This window comes from Oncorhynchus masou, chromosome 23, assembly GCF_036934945.1.
Source record: "Oncorhynchus masou masou isolate Uvic2021 chromosome 23, UVic_Omas_1.1, whole genome shotgun sequence".
Lineage (NCBI taxonomy): Eukaryota > Metazoa > Chordata > Actinopteri > Salmoniformes > Salmonidae > Oncorhynchus > Oncorhynchus masou.
The window spans coordinates 2,152,455-2,172,491 of NC_088234.1; the positions used below are offsets into that span (position 1 = coordinate 2,152,455).

The window sequence follows — 20,037 nt, forward strand, 5'->3', positions numbered from 1 at the left end:
ACATAAGTACTGACATAAGTACTGAACACTGACATAAATACTGAACACTGACATAAGTACTGACATAAGTACTGACATAAGTACTGAACACTGACATAAGTACTGACATAAGTACTGAACACTGACATAAGTACTGACATAAGTACTGAACACTGACATAAGTACTGACATAAGTACTGAACACTGACATAAGTACTGACATAAGTACTGAACACTGACATAAGTACTGACATAAGTACTGAACACTGACATACGTACTGAACACTGACATAAGTACTGACATAAGTACTGAACACTGACATAAGTACTGAACACTGACATAAGTACTGAACACTGACATAAGTACTGACATAAGTACTGAACACTGACATAAGTACTGACATAAGTACTGAACACTGACATAAGTACTGAACACTGACATAAGTACTGACATAAGTACTGAACACTGACATAAGTACTGACATAAGTACTGAACACTGACATAAGTACTGACATAAGTACTGAACACTGACATAAGTACTGGACACTGACATAAGTACTGAACACTGACATAAGTACTGACATAAGTACTGAACACTGACATACTTTGAGTTGGGTTACTCCAAAGGTTCTGGGCAGCGGGTTTCCACCCAAAAAATGATTTTGCAGAACTAACGACTTTTTACAGTGTGTTTACATTTAGTCATTTAGCAGACACTCTTATCCATAGAGACTTACAGTTAGTGCATTTATCTTCAGACAGCTAACAGTAAAACCACCATTGGGACACGTGTGAGAGACCAGCTTTAGGGAGATGTCTCTCTCCCTGAGGTCAGTCAGGTCTCCTGTTGTTGAAGAACCCTTAATGCTACTCATTAAAAAAAATATATTTTACCTTTATTTAACCAGGCAAGTCAGTTAAGAACAAATTCTTATTTTCAATGACTGCCTAGGAACAGTGGGTTAACTGCCTGTTCAGGGGCAGAATGACAGATTTGTACCTTGTCATTTGTACCAAGTCCAATGCTCTAACCACTAGGCTACCCTGCCGCCCCATCTAGAACACGCCATTAACTATACCTAATAATATGAATAATAGTGTCATTATTATTTATAACGTGAAATAATAACTGTTCTGTAAAGATTATCTTACATATTCTGCCACTTTTAAACCTCACATTGCTGATTACCGACAGACACTGGCATTGTGCTGGGGATAATGAAAATGAGGTTGAAAAGTGGTGGAATTGCCCTTTAAGATGATTCATTTGTCTGTATCAATTGTTAATAAATGTGATTGAATTCGTTCCTATCAATGGAACCGAGTAGAGTATGTTACAGTAGATTATAATATGACACATTAAAGCTTCTACATAGAGCTCCTAACTAAACACTATATACCATCTACTAACTAACTAAACATGAGCTATAAACTAACATCGTTACTGGGGGGTGTCAAGAGAGAGAGTCTCTCCCATCCTCTCCTCCCCCTCTTCTGTCTGGGCCAGGAATTCCAACGACGTGGCAGAGAGATTCACATTTCACTTCTTTTCAAGAACTTTCTGTGGCCGCAAGGCAGGAAAATCACCGCTTCTAACTTCCATCTGTCCTGCTCCCATTGGTCCACACTCGGTCCGTCTGGTGCTCTGATTGGGTGTCATCCGATCGATCACTCCTCTGCTGCTTCTCATTGCTCGAACCCGATTGAAAGGGGCGGGGTAACGGTATGTTGACAGAATATTCCTACTGCGCAGGGCGAATCATCTTCGTTACTGAAAGAGAGAGAGAGAGGGAGACATATTATATACTGTAGTCTACAGTAGCCAAATTACACCCGGAAAGTCTCACCACCAAGGCCATGGAGTCGAGTTGGATCGCCGTGGTCTGTGTGCTCCTACTCGGTTTGATGCAGAGCAGCCTCGGAGCGGAGCAGCGGGTCATCCCTCCAGGTAAACCCGCTCTAGGAGCCCCCGTTTCCGTCCAACACAGCCCACTCACACCGCTAGCTGGAACTCCGTTAGCTAAATGTATCGATCCAGTAATATTGACTTTATCTGATAGTGACGGTGGTGAATCGGGTCAGCAAGTAGCGTGACCATGTATCAGACCCTGCACGTATAACTCTAACCAGCCGGGTAGACAGAGACCGGGGTTAGGAGGGCCAGCCGGGTAGGCAGGGACCGGGGTTAGGAGGGCCAGCTATGTAGTGGCGGCAGATAGCGGGGCAACTTCAGGGTAACGTCGTGGTGGTAGGAATAGGGGTCGCTAGCTGTTATTATGGGTATTATGGTAAGGGTCAAACTGGTCTCAGAGCAAAACGTACTGCCAATGTAATAGCTGTTGGACAATAAAATACCATTTATAGTATGTTACGAATTGCAATTGGTACAATATGAAACGAATTTGCAATACGTATAATATATGATTGATTTCAATGTGTTGTGGCTAATGTTAGCTAGGTGGCTAGGCCCTAGGTGACGGGTTAAGGGTTAGGTTAAACAGTTAAGATTAGAGGAAGGGTTAGCTAACATGCTAAGTAGCTAAAAGTAGATGAGATGAAGTCTGGCAACCCCAAAGGTTGCTTGTTGTTAGAGTTATTCTCCACACCAACCACCCTCGTTTCGGGTTTGCAGTAACCTACTGTCTTATTGGACGAAATATATATCATACTAAACGGGTCGAAATGTAACCTACTGTCTTATTGGACATAATATATCATACTCAATGGGTCAAAATGTAACCTACTGTCTTATTGGACGTAATATATCATACTAAACGGGTCAAAATGTAACCTACTGTCTTATTGGACTTAATATATCATACTCGATGGGTCAAAATGTAACCTACTGTCTTATTGGACTTAATATATCATACTCGATGGGTCAAAATGTAACCTACTGTCTTATTGGACGTAATATATCATACTCAATGGGTCAAAATGTAACCTACTGTCTTATTGGACGTAATATATCATACTCGATGGGTCAAAATGTAACCTACTGTCTTATTGGACTTAATATATCATACTCGATGGGTCAAAATGTAACCTACTGTCTTATTGGACGTAATATATCATACTAAACGGGTCAAAATGTAACCTACTGTCTTATTGGACTTAATATATCATACTAAACGGGTCAAAATGTAACCTACTGTCTTATTGGACTTAATACATCATACTCGATGGGTCAAAATGTAACCTACTGTCTTATTGGACGTAATATATCATACTCGATGGGTCAAAATGTAACCTACTGTCTTATTGGACTTAATATATCATACTAAACGGGTCAAAATGTAACCTACTGTCTTATTGGACGTAATATATCATACTAAATGGGTCAAAATGTAACCTACTGTCTTATTGGACGTAATATATCATACTCGATGGGTCAAAATGTAACCTACTGTCTTATTGGACTTAATATATCATACTAAACGGGTCAAAATGTAACCTACTGTCTTATTGGACGTAATATATCATACTAAACGGGTCAAAATGTAACCTACTGTCTTATTGGACTTAATATATCATACTCGATGGGTCAAAATGTAACCTACTGTCTTATTGGACGTAATATATCATACTCGATGGGTCAAAATGTAACCTACTGTCTTATTGGACGTAATATATCATACTCGATGGGTCAAAATGTAACCTACTGTCTTATTGGACGTAATATATCATACTCGATGGGTCAAAATGTAACCTACTGTCTTATTGGACTTAATATATCATACTCGATGGGTCAAAATGTAACCTACTGTCTTATTGGACTTAATACATCATACTCGATGGGTCAAAATGTAACCTACTGTCTTATTGGACGTAATATATCATACTCGATGGGTCAAAATGTAACCTACTGTCTTATTGGACGTAATATATCATACTCGATGGGTCAAAATGTAACCTACTGTCTTATTGGACGTAATATATCATACTAAACGGGTCAAAATGTAACCTACTGTCTTATTGGATGTAATATATCATACTCGATGGGTCAAAATGTAACCTACTGTCTTATTGGACGTAATATATCATACTAAACGGGTCAAAATGTAACCTACTGTCTTATTGGACTTAATATATCATACTCGATGGGTCAAAATGTAACCTACTGTCTTATTGGACTTAATATATCATACTCGATGGGTCAAAATGTAACCTACTGTCTTATTGGACGTAATATATCATACTCGATGGGTCAAAATGTAACCTACTGTCTTATTGGACGTAATATATCATACTAATCGGTTTAAAATGTAACCTACTGTCTTATTGGATGTAATATATCATACTCGATGGGTCAAAATGTAACCTACTGTCTTATTGGACGTAATATATAAATACTCGATGGGTCAAAATGTAACCTACTGTCTTATTGGATGTAATATATCATGCTCGATGGGTCAAAATGTAACCTACTGTCTTATTGGACTTAATATATCATACTCGATGGGTCAAAATGTAACCTACTGTCTTATTGGACGTAATATATCATACTAAACGGTTTAAAATGTAACCTACTGTCTTATTGGATGTAATATATCATACTAAACTGGTCAAAATGTAACCTACTGTCTTATTGGACTTAATATATCATACTAAACGGGTCAAAATGTAACCTACTGTCTTATTGGACTTAATATATCATACTAAACGGGTCAAAATGTAACCTACTGTCTTATTGGATGTAATATATCATACTCGATGGGTCAAAATGTAACCTACTGTCTTATTGGACTTAATATATCATATTCGATGGGTCAAAATGTAACCTACTGTCTTATTGGACTTAATATATCATACTCGATGGGTCAAAATGTAACTTACTGTCTTATTGGACGTAATATATCATACTAAACGGTTTAAAATGTAACCTACTGTCTTATTGGATGTAATATATCATACTCGATGGGTCAAAATGTAACCTACTGTCTTATTGGACTTAATATATCATACTCGATGGGTCAAAATGTAACCTACTGTCTTATTGGACGTAATATATCATACTCGATGGGTCAAAATGTAACCTACTGTCTTATTGGACGTAATATATCATACTCGATGGGTCAAAATGTAACCTACTGTCTTATTGGACTTAATACATCATACTCGATGGGTCAAAATGTAACCTACTGTCTTATTGGACGTAATATATCATACTCGATGGGTCAAAATGTAACCTACTGTCTTATTCACATATGTCAGAGTCAAGGCCCGCGGGCCACATCCGGCCCGCGAGAAGGTTTTTTACGGCCCCTGGGATGATCTTGATTTATTATTAGAACCGGCCCGCAGACCGCAGCAAGCCGGCAGCCCGCAGATCTTTTACACGCACCAATACTACATTTCCCACAATGCAACGGTGACGCACCGAGCAGTAGGCTGCTTCATTTCAATATTTATTGGCACAGCAGTCGTCAGCATCACAGTAAAATTAACTTTCAGATACCCATCAAAAATGGCAAAACGGAAGGTGGACACAGAACCGGGGTTTCAAACAAGGTGGGAGTCGGAGTATATGTTCACGGAGGTAGCTGGAAAACCTGTGTGTCTTCTGTGTGGAGAAAGTGTGGCGGTACTGAAAGAGTATAATCTGAGACGACATTATGAAACGAAACACGCGGACAAAAACAAGAATATGGACATGGAACAAAGGCTACAAAAGGCAGAGGAATTAAAACGAGGCCTCAAATCTCGACAGGCTCTGTTCAAAAAAGCCAAATCACAAGGCCAGGCTGCTGTCAAGGCCAGTTTTATTTTGGCAGAAGAGATCGCTAAATCAGCCCGGCCATTTACGGAGGGGGATTTCATCAAAAACTGCATGATTAAAGTTTGTGACGAAGTTTGCCCAGAAAAAAGGCAACTCTTTTTAAATGTGAGTCTGAGCAGAAACACCATTGCCGAGAGAGTAGACCAGTTGTCCATCAATCTAAAAGAGCAGCTTGTGAAAAAGGGAAAAGATTTCATTGCATATTCCTTGGCTGTGGATGAGAGCACCGACATTTCTGACATTGCCCAGTTGTCAATTTTCATCCGCGGAGTGGACTCCAGCCTAAGCGTGACAGAGGAGTTTTTGGCTTTACGTCCTATGCATGGCACAACTACGGGGCATGATTTGTATGAAGAGGTGTCAAGATGTGTAAATGAGATGGAGCTGCCTTGGGAAAAACTCGTGGGTTTGACAACCGACGGAGCACCTGCGATGTGTGGACACAGGAGCGGACTGGTGGCGAAGATACGGGAAAAGATGCAAGAGGAAAACGCGACAGGTGAGCTGACAGCTTATCATTGTATCATACACCAGGAAGCGTTGTGCGGTAAAGCCTTGAAAATGGAGCATGTAATGAGCATCATCACGCGCACAGTTAATTTTATCAGAGCCAAAGGTTTGAATCACCGCCAGTTCAAGGCATTTCTGACGGAGTTAGAAACGGAGCATGGTGATTTGCCTTATCACACAGAGGTGCGATGGCTAAGCCAGGGAAAGGTGCTTCAAAGATGTTTCGAGCTTCGTGAGGAGATTTGTCTGTTCTTGGACAGCAAAGGGAAAGACACAACACAACTCCGAGACGAAATGTTTCTGTGTGAAATGGCTTTTCTGTGTGACATTACGAGTCATCTGAATGCAATGAACTTGCAGCTGCAGGGTCGGGATCATGTCATCTCTGATATGTACAGTACAGTGAAGGCATTTAAAACCAAACTGACTCTGTGGGAGACGCAGATGCGGAAAGAAAATTTGAGCCACTTTCCCAGCTGCCAGACCATGAAAGAGAAGCTCTCTACCAGTGCGTTCCCGAGCGCACAGTTGGCTGATAAAATAGGTATGCTTGCCGCTGACTTTCGACGCCGATTTGCTGACTTTGAAGCACAAAAAAGCAGGTTGGAACTGCTCGGTAACCCATTTGCTGTTGACGTGGAAAGCTCACCACCAAACCTCCAAATGGAGTTGATTGACCTCCAATGCAATGATGCACTGAGGGCAAAATATGCGGCAGTGGGTGCTGCGGAGTTCGCCCGTTTCCTCCCCGACACAATGCCCCAGCTGCGCATCCAGGCTGCTCAAACGTTGTCTATGTTTGGCAGCACATACCTGTGTGAACAACTTTTTCTTTGATGAACCTGAACAAAACATCACACAGAAGTCGACTTACTGCTGAACACCTCCACTCAATTCTGAGGATTTCCTCAGCTCAGAGCCTTACCCCGAACATTGATGAACTTGTGGAAAAGATGGGACACCACCAAGTATCACCCTCAACCTCAAACAAGTGAACATTACTGTGCAATCACATATTTAGAGTTTTTACTCAGTTCAAGTTTAAAAGTTAAAGTTTAATATTTGTTTTCACTGCATGTTACTTCTCCTTAAACAAAGTGTTGTTTTTGATTAATAGATTTTTGCACTTTATTTTATTGTATTTCAATCCAATTATATTTTAAAAATATTTCAGTTGAGTGGATGATAGAAAATTGCTATTATTGTTTTTTTCTTTGAAGTAAATTTAGCCCACTTTTGCTAAAATAGAAAATATAGGCTACTGATGGTGCCTTGAATACCGGTTTCTTTCATTTAATGTTCATGTTATGGGGATTTTTATATAAAGGAAATTTGTCTTTTGTGTCTGTTGAAAATTAAAGATTACTGACAGAGCCATAAGAAAATATTGCTTTATTTATCTGATCATATTGGAATATATTTGTTAGGTTTTCAGTAGGTTCAATTAGGTTCACTAGACTATATGCGTCATTTAAAAATTTTTCAATGAACATTCGAACAGTCCGGCCCTCGGCTTGTAGCTAAATTTTTTATTTGGCCCTCCGTCCATTTGACTTTGACACCCCTGGTCTTATTGGACTTAATATATCATACTAAACGGGTCAAAATGTAACCTACTGTCTTATTGGACGTAATATATCATACTAATCGGTTTAAAATGTAACCTACTGTCTTATTGGATGTAATATATCATACTCGATGGGTCAAAATGTAACCTACTGTCTTATTGGACGTAATATATCATACTAAACGGTTTAAAATGTAACCTACTGTCTTATTGGACGTAATATATCATACTAAACTGGTCAAAATGTAACCTACTGTCTTATTGGACGTAATATATCATACTAAACTGGTCAAAATGTAACCTACTATCTTATTGGACGTAATATATCATACTAAACGAGTCAAAATGTAACCTACTGTCTTATTGGACGACTCGACGGGTCAAAATGTAACCTAACGTAAAGTAACGTCCTAAATTGAGTGGCACTGATGTTAGTAAAATATAATATTGTAACGACTCGGCATAGTCGATAGCGCACCGGACTTCGGGCTAGAAGGTCGAAGGTTCGAGACCTGCTCCCTGCTGTTTCATGACAATACGTTGTGCTCATGGAGGAGGCTTGGCCTCCAGTCACAAGTACCGGTACCCCCTGTATACAGACTCATTATTGTTATTTTATTGTGTAACTTTTTTGTTTGTTTTTAACTTTAGTTTATTTAGTAAATATTTTGTTAACTGTATTTCTTGAACTGCATTGTTGGTTGTGGGCTTGTAAGTAAGCATTTCATGGTAAGGTTGTATTCTGTTGTATTCAGCGCGTGTGACTAATAAGATTTGATGTGTGATGTTTGGTCCAAGGGGGCCTTCAGCAGCTGGATGTGTTGACACAACCAAAGATGCAGCTGTTGACTTTTACTGGGCCGAGGACAGAGATACACTACCGTTCAAAAGTTTGGGGTCACTTAGAAATGTCCTTGCGACTCCGGGATGCTGCCCCTCTAGGCAGAGTTGCCAAGAAAACGCCATATCTCAGACTGGCCAATAAAAATAAAAGATTAAGATGAGCAAAAGAACAGAGACACTGGACAGAGGAACTCTGCCTAGAAGGGCAGCATCCTGGAGTCACCTCTTCACTGTTGACGTTGCGGGTACTATTTAATGAAGCTGCCAGTTGAGGACTTGTGAGGCGTCTGTTTCTCAAACTACACACTCTAATGTACTTGTCCCTCTTGCTCAGTTGTGCAACAGGGGCCTCCCTCTCCTCTTTCTATTCTGGTTAGAGACAGTTTGCGTTGTTCTGTGAAGGGAGTAGTATACATCGTTGTACAAGATCTTGACTGTCTTGGCAATTTCTTGCATGGCATAGCCTTAATTTCTCAGAACAAGAATAGACTGACGAATTTCGGAAGAAAGGTCTTTGTTTCTGGCCATTTTGAGCCTGTAGTCGAACCCACAAATGCTGATGCTCCAGATACTCAACTATTCTAAAGGAGGTCAGTTGTATTGCTTCTTTAATCAGCACAACAGTTTTCAGCTGTGCTAACATAATTGCAAAAGTGTTTTCTAATGATCAATTAGCCTTTTAAAATGATAAACTTGGATTTGTTAACACAATGTGCCATTGGAACACAGGAGTGATGGTTGCTGATAATGGGCCTATGTATGTCTATGTAGATATTCCATTAAAAATCAGCCATTTCCAGTAACAGTCATTTACAACATTAACAATGTCTACACTGTATATTTGATCAATTTGATGTTATTTTAATGGACCAAAAAAATGTGTTTTTCTTTAAAAAACAAGGCCATTTCTAAGTGACCCCAAACTTAAACAGTAGTGTAGATGGGTGCTAAGAGCTAGGAGCTAGAAGCTCTTGAAATTAGAAGCTAGGAGCTCTTGAAATTAGAAGCTATGAGCTAGAAGCTAGGAGCTCTTGAAATTAGAAGCTAGGAGCTCTTGAAATTAGAAGCTATGAGCTAGATGCTAGGAGCTCTTGAAATTAGAAGCTAGGAGCTCTTGAAATTAGAAGCTAGGAGCTCTTGAAATTAGAAGCTATGAGCTAGATGCTAGGAGCTCTTGAAATTAGAAGCTAGGAGCTCTTGAAATTAGAAGCTAGGAGCTCTTGAAATTAGAAGCTAGGAGCTCTTGAAATTAAAAGCTAGTAGCTATGTGCTTTATTATAGTATTGGTGCTGTGTGTTGTTAACATAAACTACTCTTTGTAAACTGTTCTGATGATACCATGATATTTACATGTAACGAGCTAACATTAGTACAAAGCGTTCCAGTTTGAAACTGGGTCTGTTTGATGTAACTGTATTACTTCGCACGTTACTGAGAGTGAATCATCACTAGGAGACAACACAGCTGATGTGGAGAGAGAGGCGTTAAAGAACCTTCTGCACCCACTAACCCCCCCCACACACACTACTCCATGTCTCTTAGCACATACAGCAGCATATGGAAGCTACGTGTGGAATATCCTCTGACCGGAGGGCTGGAGAGACAAGGGAGGGTTTGTGATTCCCACCTTCCTGCCCTCTCTCCTCTCCCCCTTCTTATCCCCTTTCCTCCTCCTCTCTCCCCTTCACCCCCCTCTCTCTCACCCCTTTCCTCCTCCTCTCTCCCCTTCACCCCCCCTCTCTCACCCTTTTCCTCCTCCTCTCTCCCCTTCACCCCCCTCTCTCTCACCCTTTTCCTCCTCCTCTCTCCCCTTCACCCCCCTCTCTCTCACCCTTTTCCTCCTCCTCTCTCCCCTTCACCCCCCCTCTCTCTCACCCCTTTCCTCCCCCTCTCCCCCTCTTTTCCTCCCTGAGGAAATGCAGGGGAAGTCCATTCCCAGTCCTAGAAAGAGTAAATATATTATGGCTCTGGATGGAAAGAGTCAGTCAGCCTTAGTCAACAGCTGGATCTTCTGTGGAGCCGGGGGTGATAGCCTAGTCGTCTGGGGGTGATAGCCTAGTCGTCTGGGGGGTGATAGCCTAGTCGTCTGGGGGGTTAGCCTAGTCGTCTGGGGGGTTAGCCTAGTCGTCTGGGGGTGATAGCCTAGTCGTCTGGGGGTGATAGCCTAGTCGTCTGGGGGGGTTAGCCTAGTCGTCTGGGGGTTAGCCTAGTTGTCTGGGGGTTAGCCTAGTCGTCTGGGGGTGATAGCCTAGTCGTCTGGGGGGTGGGGGTGATAGCCTAGTCGTCTGGGGGTGATAGCCTAGTCGTCTGGGGGTGATAGCCTAGTCGTCTGGGGGGGTGATAGCCTAGTCGTCTGGGGGGGATAGCCTAGTCGTCTGGGGGGATAGCCTAGTCGTGGGGGGTGATAGCTGGGGGTTAGCCTAGTCGTCTGGGGGTGATAGCCTAGTCGTCTGGGGGGTTAGCCTAGTCGTCTGGGGGTGATAGCCTAGTCGTCTGGGGGTGATAGCCTAGTCGTCTGGGGGTGATAGCCTAGTCGTCTGGGGGGTTAGCCTAGTCGTCTGGGGGGTTAGCCTAGTCGTCTGGGGGTGATAGCCTAGTCGTCTGGGGGTGATAGCCTAGTCGTCTGGGGGTGATAGCCTAGTCGGGGGTGATCTGGGGGGTGATAGCCTAGTCGTCTGGGGGTGATAGCCTAGTCGTCTGGGGGTGATAGCCTAGTCGTCTGGGGGGTGATAGCCTAGTCGTCTGAGGGGGTGACAGCCTAGTCGTCTGGGGGGGTTAGCCTAGTCGTCTGAGGGGGGTTAGCCTAGTCGTCTGGGGGGTGACAGCCTAGTCGTCTGGGGGGGTTAGCCTAGTCGTCTGGGTGGGTTAAATCAAATCAAATCAAATTTATTTATATAGCCCTTCGTACATCAGCTGATATCTCAAAGTGCTGTACAGAAACCCAGCCTAAAACCCCAAACAGCAAGCAATGCAGGTGTAGAAGCACGGTGTTTAGGAAAAAGTCCCTAGAAAGGCCAAAACCTAGGAAGAAACCTAGAGAGGAACCAGGCTATGTGGGGTGGCCAGTCCTCTTCTGGCTGTGCCGGGTAGAGATTATAACAGAACATGGCCAAGATGTTCAAATGTTCATAAATGACCAGCATGGTCGAATAATAATAAGGCAGAACAGTTGAAACTGGAGCAGCAGCACGGCCAGGTGGACTGGGGACAGCAAGGAGTCATCATGTCAGGTAGTCCTGGGGCATGGTCCTAGGGCTCAGGTCCTCCGAGAAAGAAAGAGAATTAGAGAGAGCATATGTGGGGTGGCCAGTCCTCTTCCGGCTGTGCCGGGTAGAGATTATAACAAAACATGGCCAAGATGTTCAAATGTTCATAAATGACCAGCATGGTCGAATAATAATAAGGCAGAACAGTTGAAACTGGAGCAGCAGCACGGCCAGGTGGACTGGGGACAGCAAGGAGTCATCATGTTAGGTCGTCCTGGGGCATGGTCCTAGGGCTCAGGTCCTCCGAGAGAGAGAAGGAGAGAATTAGAGAACACACACTTAGATTCACACAGGACACCGAATTGGACAGGAGAAGTACTCCAGATATAACAAACTGACCCCAGCCCCCCGACACATAAACTACTGCAGCATAAATACTGGAGGCTGAGACAGGAGGGGTCAGGAGACACTGTGGCCCCATCCGAGGACACCCCCGGACTGGGCCAAACAGGAAGGATATAACCCCACCCACTTTGCCAAAGCACAGCCCCCACACCACTAGAGGGATATCTTCAACCACCAACTTACCATCCTGAGACAAAGCTGAGTATAGCCCGCAAAGATCTCCGCCATGGCACAACCCAAGGGGGGGCGCCAACCCAGACAGGATGACCACATCAGTGAATCAACCTAGTTGCCTGGGGGGGGGTTAGCCTAGTCGTCTGGGGGGGGTTAGTTGGCTTCCAGTTGAAGCTCGCATCCGCTACAAGACCATGGTGCTTGCCTACGGAGCTGTGAGGGGAACGGCACCGCAGTACCTCCAGGCTCTGATCAGGCCCTACACCCAAGCAAGGGCACTGCGTTCATCCACCTCTGGCCTGCTCGCCTCCCTACCATTGAGGAAGTACAGTTCCCGCTCAGCCCAGTCAAAACTGTTCGCTGCTCTGGCCCCCCAATGGTGGAACAAACTCCCTCACGACGCCAGGACAGCGGAGTCAATCAACCCCTTCCGGAGACACCTGAAACCCCACCTCTTCAAGGAATACCTAGGATAGGATAAGTAATCCTTCTCACCCCCCCCCCCCCCTTTAATGATTTAGATGCACTATTGTAAAGTGGCTGTTCCACTGATGTCAGAAGGTGAATTCACCAATTTGTAAGTCGCTCTGGATAAGAGCGTCTGCTAAATGACTTAAATGTAATGTAAATGTAAATGTTAGTTTTGTCTTGTCTTCTGCACTCACCTGGTTTAAAAATGAACAGGAAACATTACTCGCACAGAAGTTCCAAAAGAATAAAGACATTTCAGATGTCAATATGTCTGTATACAGTGTTGTAGCGATGTAGTAGAAAAGGGAAAATAAATAAACATAAATATGGGTTGTATTTACAATGGTGTTTGTTCTTCACTGGTTGCCCTTTTCTTGTGGCAACAGGTCACACATCTTACTGCTGTGATGGAACACTGTGGAATTTCACCCAGTAGATATGTGAGTTAATCAAGGTTTATCAGGGTTTATTTTTAAATTCTTTGTGGATCCGTGTAATCTGAGGGAAATATGTCTCTCTAATATGGTCATACATTGGGCAGGAGGTTAGGAAGTGCAGCTCAGTTTCCACCTCATTTTGTGGGCAGTGAGCACATAGCCTGTCTTCTCTTGAGAGCCATGTCTGCCAACGGCAGCCATTCTCAATAGCAAGGCTATGCTCACTGAGTCTGTACATAGTCAAAGCTTTCCTTAAGTTTGGGTCAGTCACAGTGGTCAGGTATTCTGCCACTGTGTACTCTCTGTTTAGGGCCAAATAGCATTCAAGTTTTCTGTTTTTTGTTAATTACTTAAAACATTCAAAAGAATTTATCTTACTGTTTTCTCATGATTTGGTTGGGTCTAATTGTGTTGCTTTTCCCTCTCTCCCTCTCCTATAGAGAATCTCTTGGTAATAACAGTAGCTACAGAGGACACTGATGGCTTCACCCGCTTTATGAGAACCAGCAAAGAGTTCAACTATACTGTTAAGGTACACACACCTCCACACACACACCTCCACACACACACACACACCTCCACACCTCCACACACACACCTCCACACACACACCTCCACACACACACACACACCTCCACACACACACACCTCCACACACACACACCTCCACACACACACACACACCTCCACACACACACACCTCCACACACACACACACCTCCACACACACACACCTCCACACACACACACCTCCACACACACCATCACACACCTCCACACACACCATCACACACCTCCACACCTACACACACCTACACACACCGACACACCGACACACACACACACACACTCCCACACCTACACACACACACTCCCACACCTACACACACACTCCCACACCTACACACACCCACTCCCACGCACACTCCCACACCTACACACACACACCTCCACACACACACCTCCACACACACACCTCCACACACACACCAACACACACCTCCACACACACCATCACACACACCATCACACACCTCCACACCTCCACACCTACACATACCTCCACACCTACACACACCTCCACACCGACACACCGACACACCGACACACACACACTCCCACACCTACACACACACACTCCCACACCTACACACACACACTCCCACGCACACACACTCCCACGCACACTCCCACTCCCACGCACACTCCCACACCTACACACACTCCCACACCTACACTCACACACCCACCTACACTCACACACACACTTACACACACACCTACACTCACTCACACACACACACCTACACCTACACACACACCTACGCACACACTCCCACACCTACACTCACACCTACACTCACACACACACCTACCCTCACACACACACCTACACACCTACACACCTACACACACACCTACACACACACCTACACACACACCTACACACACACACGCACTGTCTCTCTGCACACCTACACTCCCACACACCTACACACACACCTACACACACACCTGCACACACTCCCACACACACACACATTCACTGTAAAATATGTGTGTGTGTGATACGGGGTGTGTGTGTGTAATATGGGGTGTGCAGGTGCTGGGTCTGGGTGAACAGTGGAAGGGAGGAGACGTTGCTCGTACTGTAGGAGGAGGTCAGAAGGTTCGCTGGCTGAAGACAGAACTCCTCAAACACTCTGCCAAGAAGGACATGGTCATTATGTTTGTGGACAGGTGGGTCTACTGCAACACATGTTGTCTACACTAGCTTGTGTTGTCTACACTAGCACGTCTACACTAGCACGTCTACACTAGCACGTCTACACTAGGACATGGTCATTATGTTTGTGGACAGGTGGGTCTACACTAGTCTACACGATTCTACACTAGGTGGGTCTACTGCAACACATCTACACTGGTCTACACTAGGACATGGTCATTATGTTTGTGGACAGGTGGGTCTACACTAGTCTACTGCAACACATCTACACTGGTCTACACTAGGACATGGTCATTATGTTTGGACAGGTGGGTCTACACTAGTCTACACAATTCTACACTAGGTGGGTCTACTGCAACACATGTTGTCTACACTAGCTTGTGTTGTCTACACTAGCTTGTGTTGTCTACACTAGCACGTCTACACTAGCTTGCGTTGTCTTCACTAACTTGCGTTGTCTACACTAGCACGTCTACACTAGCTTGTGTTGTCTACACTAGCACGTCTACACTAGCACGTCTACACTAGCACGTCTACACTAGCTTGCGTTGTCTTCACTAACTTGCGTTGTCTACACTAGCACGTCTACACTAGCACGTCTACACTAGCACGTCTCCACTAGCTTGTGTTGTCTACACTAGCACATCTCCACTAGCTTGTGTTGTCTACACTTGCACTTCTACACTAGCTTGTGTTGTCTACACTAGCACGTCTACATTAGCACGTCTACACTAGCTTATGTTGTCTACACTAGCATGTCTACATTAGCACGTCTACACTAGCTTGTGTTGTCTACACTAGCACGTCTACACTAGCACGTCTACACTAGCACGTCTACACTAGCACGTCTACACTAGCTTGTGTTGTCTACACTAGCACGTCTACACTAGCACATCTCCACTAGCTTGTGTTGTCTACACTTGCACGTCTACACTAGCTTGTGTTGTCTACACTTGCACGTCTACACTAGCTTGTGTTGTCTACACTAGCACGTCTACATTAGCACGTCTACACTAGCTTGTGTTGTCTACACTTGCACGTCTACACTAGCTTGTGTTGTCTACACTAGCATGTCTACATTAGCACGTCTACACTAGCTTGTGTTGTCTACACTAGCACGTCTACACTAGCACGTCTACACTAGCTTGTGTTGTCTACTCTAGCACGTCTACACTAGCACGTCTGGCGTCTGCACTCCTGTCCTCTGGCCTTCCCTCTCTTCCTGGCCTTCCCTCCTCTTCTGGTCCTCTGTCTCTCCCTCTCTTCCTGGCCTTCCACCTCTTCCTGGCCTTCCCTCCTCTTCCTGTCTTTCCCCCTCTTCCGGTCCTCTGGCCTTCCCTCCTCTTCCTGGCCTTCCCTCCTCTTGCTGGCCTTCCCTCCTCTTCCGGTCCTCTGGCCTTCCCTCCTCTTCCGGTCCTCTGGCCTTTCCTCCTCTTCCGGTCCTCTGTCCTTCCCTCCTTCCACTCGCTCCCTTTTGAAACGATTCTCTGTTCTACCGACACACACACTCCTGAGACCTCTGCTATCTCTCTCTCTCTCTCTCTGTGTTTTTGTGGGGAGGGAGGGCTGTTTGATCAGCTGTTTGTGGTTGGGTGTTGCCCCACCCTTTCTGCTTGATCTAATATGACGTGGGCTGGTGGGCCCTGGAATGACGATGGTGACGATGAAGGCTCCCTCCTCTTCCTCTGTAGTTATGATGTAATCCTAGCCAGTGGTCCAGAAGAGTTGCTGTGGAAGTTTTCCAGACTGGGTCATCGGCTGGTGTTCTCTGCCGAGGGCTTCTGTTGGCCTGACCAGAAACTAGCCCCCAAATACCCCCCTGTCCACACCGGGAAGAGATACCTCAACTCTGGAGGTAAAACACACACACACACACACACACACACACACATACACACAATTACACTACTACACACCGGGAAGAGATACCTCAACTCTGGATGTAAAAGCCTCACACACAGACACAATTATACTACAATACACACCCTTTTAAAAAATATATATTTTATTTATTTTACAATTATTTAACAACAAATTCTGGGCCTCCTGGGTGGCACGGTGCCAGCTGTGCCACCAGAGACTTCGAGCCCAGGCTCTGTCGCAGCCGGCCGTGAGGTCAATGGGGCGACGCACAATTGGCCTCGAGTCCTCACATTGGTGCGGCTGGCTTCCGGGTTGAATGTGCTTTGTGTCAAGAAGGAGTGCGGTTGGGTTGTGTTTCGTGGGACACATGGCTCTCGACCTTGGCCTCTCCAGAGTCCGTACGGGAGTTGCTGCAATGAGACAGGACTAACTACCAATTGGATACCGCGAAATTGGGGAGAAAACAGGGGGTAAAAAAAGGAACAAATTCTTATTTTCAATGACGACCTCGGAACAGTGGGTTAACTGGCCTCGGAACAGTGGGTTAACTGGGCTCGGAAACAGTGGGTTAACTGGGCTCGGAACAGTGGGTTAACTGGGCTCGGAACAGTGGGTTAACTGGGCTCGGAACAGTGGGTTAACTGGGCTCGGAACAGTGGGTTAACTGGGCTCGGAACAGTGGGTTAACTGGGCTCGGAAACAGTGGGTTAACTGGGCTCGGAACAGTGGGTTAACTGGGCTCGGAAACAGTGGGTTAACTGGGCTCGGAACAGTGGGTTAACTGGGCTCGGAACAGTGGGTTAACTGGGCTCGGAAACAGTGGGTTAACTGGCCTCGAACAGTGGGTTAACTGGGCTCGGAACAGTGGGTTAACTGGGCTCGGAACAGTGGGTTAACTGGCCTCGAACAGTGGGTTAACTGGGCTCGGAAACAGTGGGTTAACTGGGCTCGGAAACAGTGGGTTAACTGGCCTCGGAACAGTGGGTTAACTGGGCTCGGAACAGTGGGTTAACTGGTCTATGAACAGTGGGTTAACTGGCCTCGGAACAGTGGGTTAACTGGTCTAGGAACAGTGGGTTAACTGGCCTCGGAACAGTGGGTTAACTGGTCTAGGAACAGTGGGTTAACTGGCCTCGGAACAGTGGGTTAACTGGTCTAGGAACAGTGGGTTAACTGGCCTAGGAACAGTGGGTTAACTGGCCTAGGAACAGTGGGTTAACTGGCCTAGGAACAGTGGGTTAACTGGCCTGGGAACAGTGGGTTAACTGGCCTGGGAACTGTGGGTTAACTGGCCTGGGAACAGTGGGTTAACTGGCCTCGGAACAGTGGGTTAACTGGCCTCGGAACAGTGGGTTAACTGGCCTAGGAACAGTGGGTTAACTGGCCTCGGAACAGGGGGTTAACTGGCCTGGGAACAGTGGGTTAACTGGCCTAGGAACAGTGGGTTAACTGGCCTCGGAACAGGGGGTTAACTGGCCTCGGAACAGGGGGTTAACTGGCCTCGGAAACAGTGGGTTCCTTGTTCAGAGGCAGAATGACAGATTTTTACCTTGTCAGCTCGGGGGATTCAGTCACATTTCAGTTACTAGTCCAACGCGCCAACCAATGCGTCCCCAGTTTACACTACTACACACTACTACATACTATCACACCACTACAGACATTAGGTTTATCAGTCACATCATTAGGTTTATCAGTAAGACATTAGGTTTATCAGTCACATCATTAGGTTTATCAGTCACATCATTAGGTTTATCAGACACATCATTAGGTTTATCAGTAAGACATTAGGTTTATCAGACACATCATTAGGTTTATCAGTCACATCATTAGGTTTATCAGACACATCATTAGGTTTATCAGACACATCATTAGGTTTATCAGACACATCATTAGGTTTATCAGTCACATCATTAGGTTTATCAGACACATCATTAGGTTTATCAGTCACATCATTAGGTTTATCAGACACATCATTAGGTTTATCAGTCACATCATTAGGTTTATCAGACACATCATTAGGTTTATCAGACATCATTAGGTTTATCAGTAAGACATTAGGTTTATCAGTCACATCATTAGGTTTATCAGTAAGACATTAGGTTTATCAGTCACATCATTAGGTTTATCAGTAAGACATTAGGTTTATCAGACACATCATTAGGTTTATCAGTCACATCATTAGGTTTATCAGTAAGACATTAGGTTTATCAGTCACATCATTAGGTTTATCAGTAAGACATTAGGTTTATCAGTCACATCATTAGGTTTATCAGTAAGACATTAGGTTTATCAGTCACATCATTAGGTTTATCAGTCACATCATTAGGTTTATCAGTCACATCATTAGGTTTATCAGTCACATCATTAGGTTTATCAGACACATTAGGTTTATCATTATTAGGTTTATCAGTCACATCATTAGGTTTATCAGTCACATCATTAGGTTTATCAGACACATCATTAGGTTTATCAGTCACATCATTAGGTTTATCAGACACATCATTAGGTTTATCAGTCACATCATTAGGTTTATCAGACACATCATTAGGTTTATCAGACACATCATTAGGTTTATCAGACACATCATTAGGTTTATCAGTCACACATCATTAGGTTTATCAGACACATCATTAGGTTTATCAGTCACATCATTAGGTTTATCAGACACATCATTAGGTTTATCAGTCACAACATCATTAGGTTTATCAGACACATCATTAGGTTAGGTTTATCAGACACATCATTAGGTTTATCAGACACATCATTAGGTTTATCAGACACATCATTAGGTTTATCAGACACATCATTAGGTTTATCAGTCACATCATTAGGTTTATCAGTAAGACATTAGGTTTATCAGTCACATCATTAGGTTTATCAGTCACATCATTAGGTTTATCAGTCACATCATTAGGTTTATCAGACACATCATTAGGTTTATCAGACACATCATTAGGTTTATCAGACACATCATTAGGTTTATCAGTCACATCATTAGGTTTATCAGACACATCATTAGGTTTATCAGTAAGACATTAGGTTTATCAGTCACATCATTAGGTTTATCAGTACA

At 44.2% G+C, this 20,037-nt stretch overlaps 1 protein-coding gene across 3 annotated transcripts in view; it reads left to right on the forward strand.

Moving 5' to 3' along the window:
* The first annotated feature begins 1,715 nt into the window (after positions 1 to 1,715).
* The window catches only part of plod3 (procollagen-lysine, 2-oxoglutarate 5-dioxygenase 3), a 94,758-nt gene continuing 76,436 nt past the window's right edge, over positions 1,716 to 20,037 (forward strand). The window contains exons 1-4 of one of the 3 annotated variants that reach the window (XM_064930952.1): positions 1,716 to 1,928; positions 13,813 to 13,904; positions 14,976 to 15,112; positions 16,790 to 16,953. In XM_064930952.1, coding sequence (XP_064787024.1) covers positions 1,838 to 1,928; positions 13,813 to 13,904; positions 14,976 to 15,112; positions 16,790 to 16,953 — 484 coding nt within the window. In that variant the 5' untranslated portion in view covers positions 1,716 to 1,837. Of the gene's footprint in view, positions 1,929 to 13,812; positions 13,905 to 14,975; positions 15,113 to 15,311; positions 15,334 to 16,789; positions 16,954 to 20,037 lie in introns of those variants that run through there. The other 2 variants (XM_064930951.1, XM_064930953.1) reach the window with 2 other exon arrangements.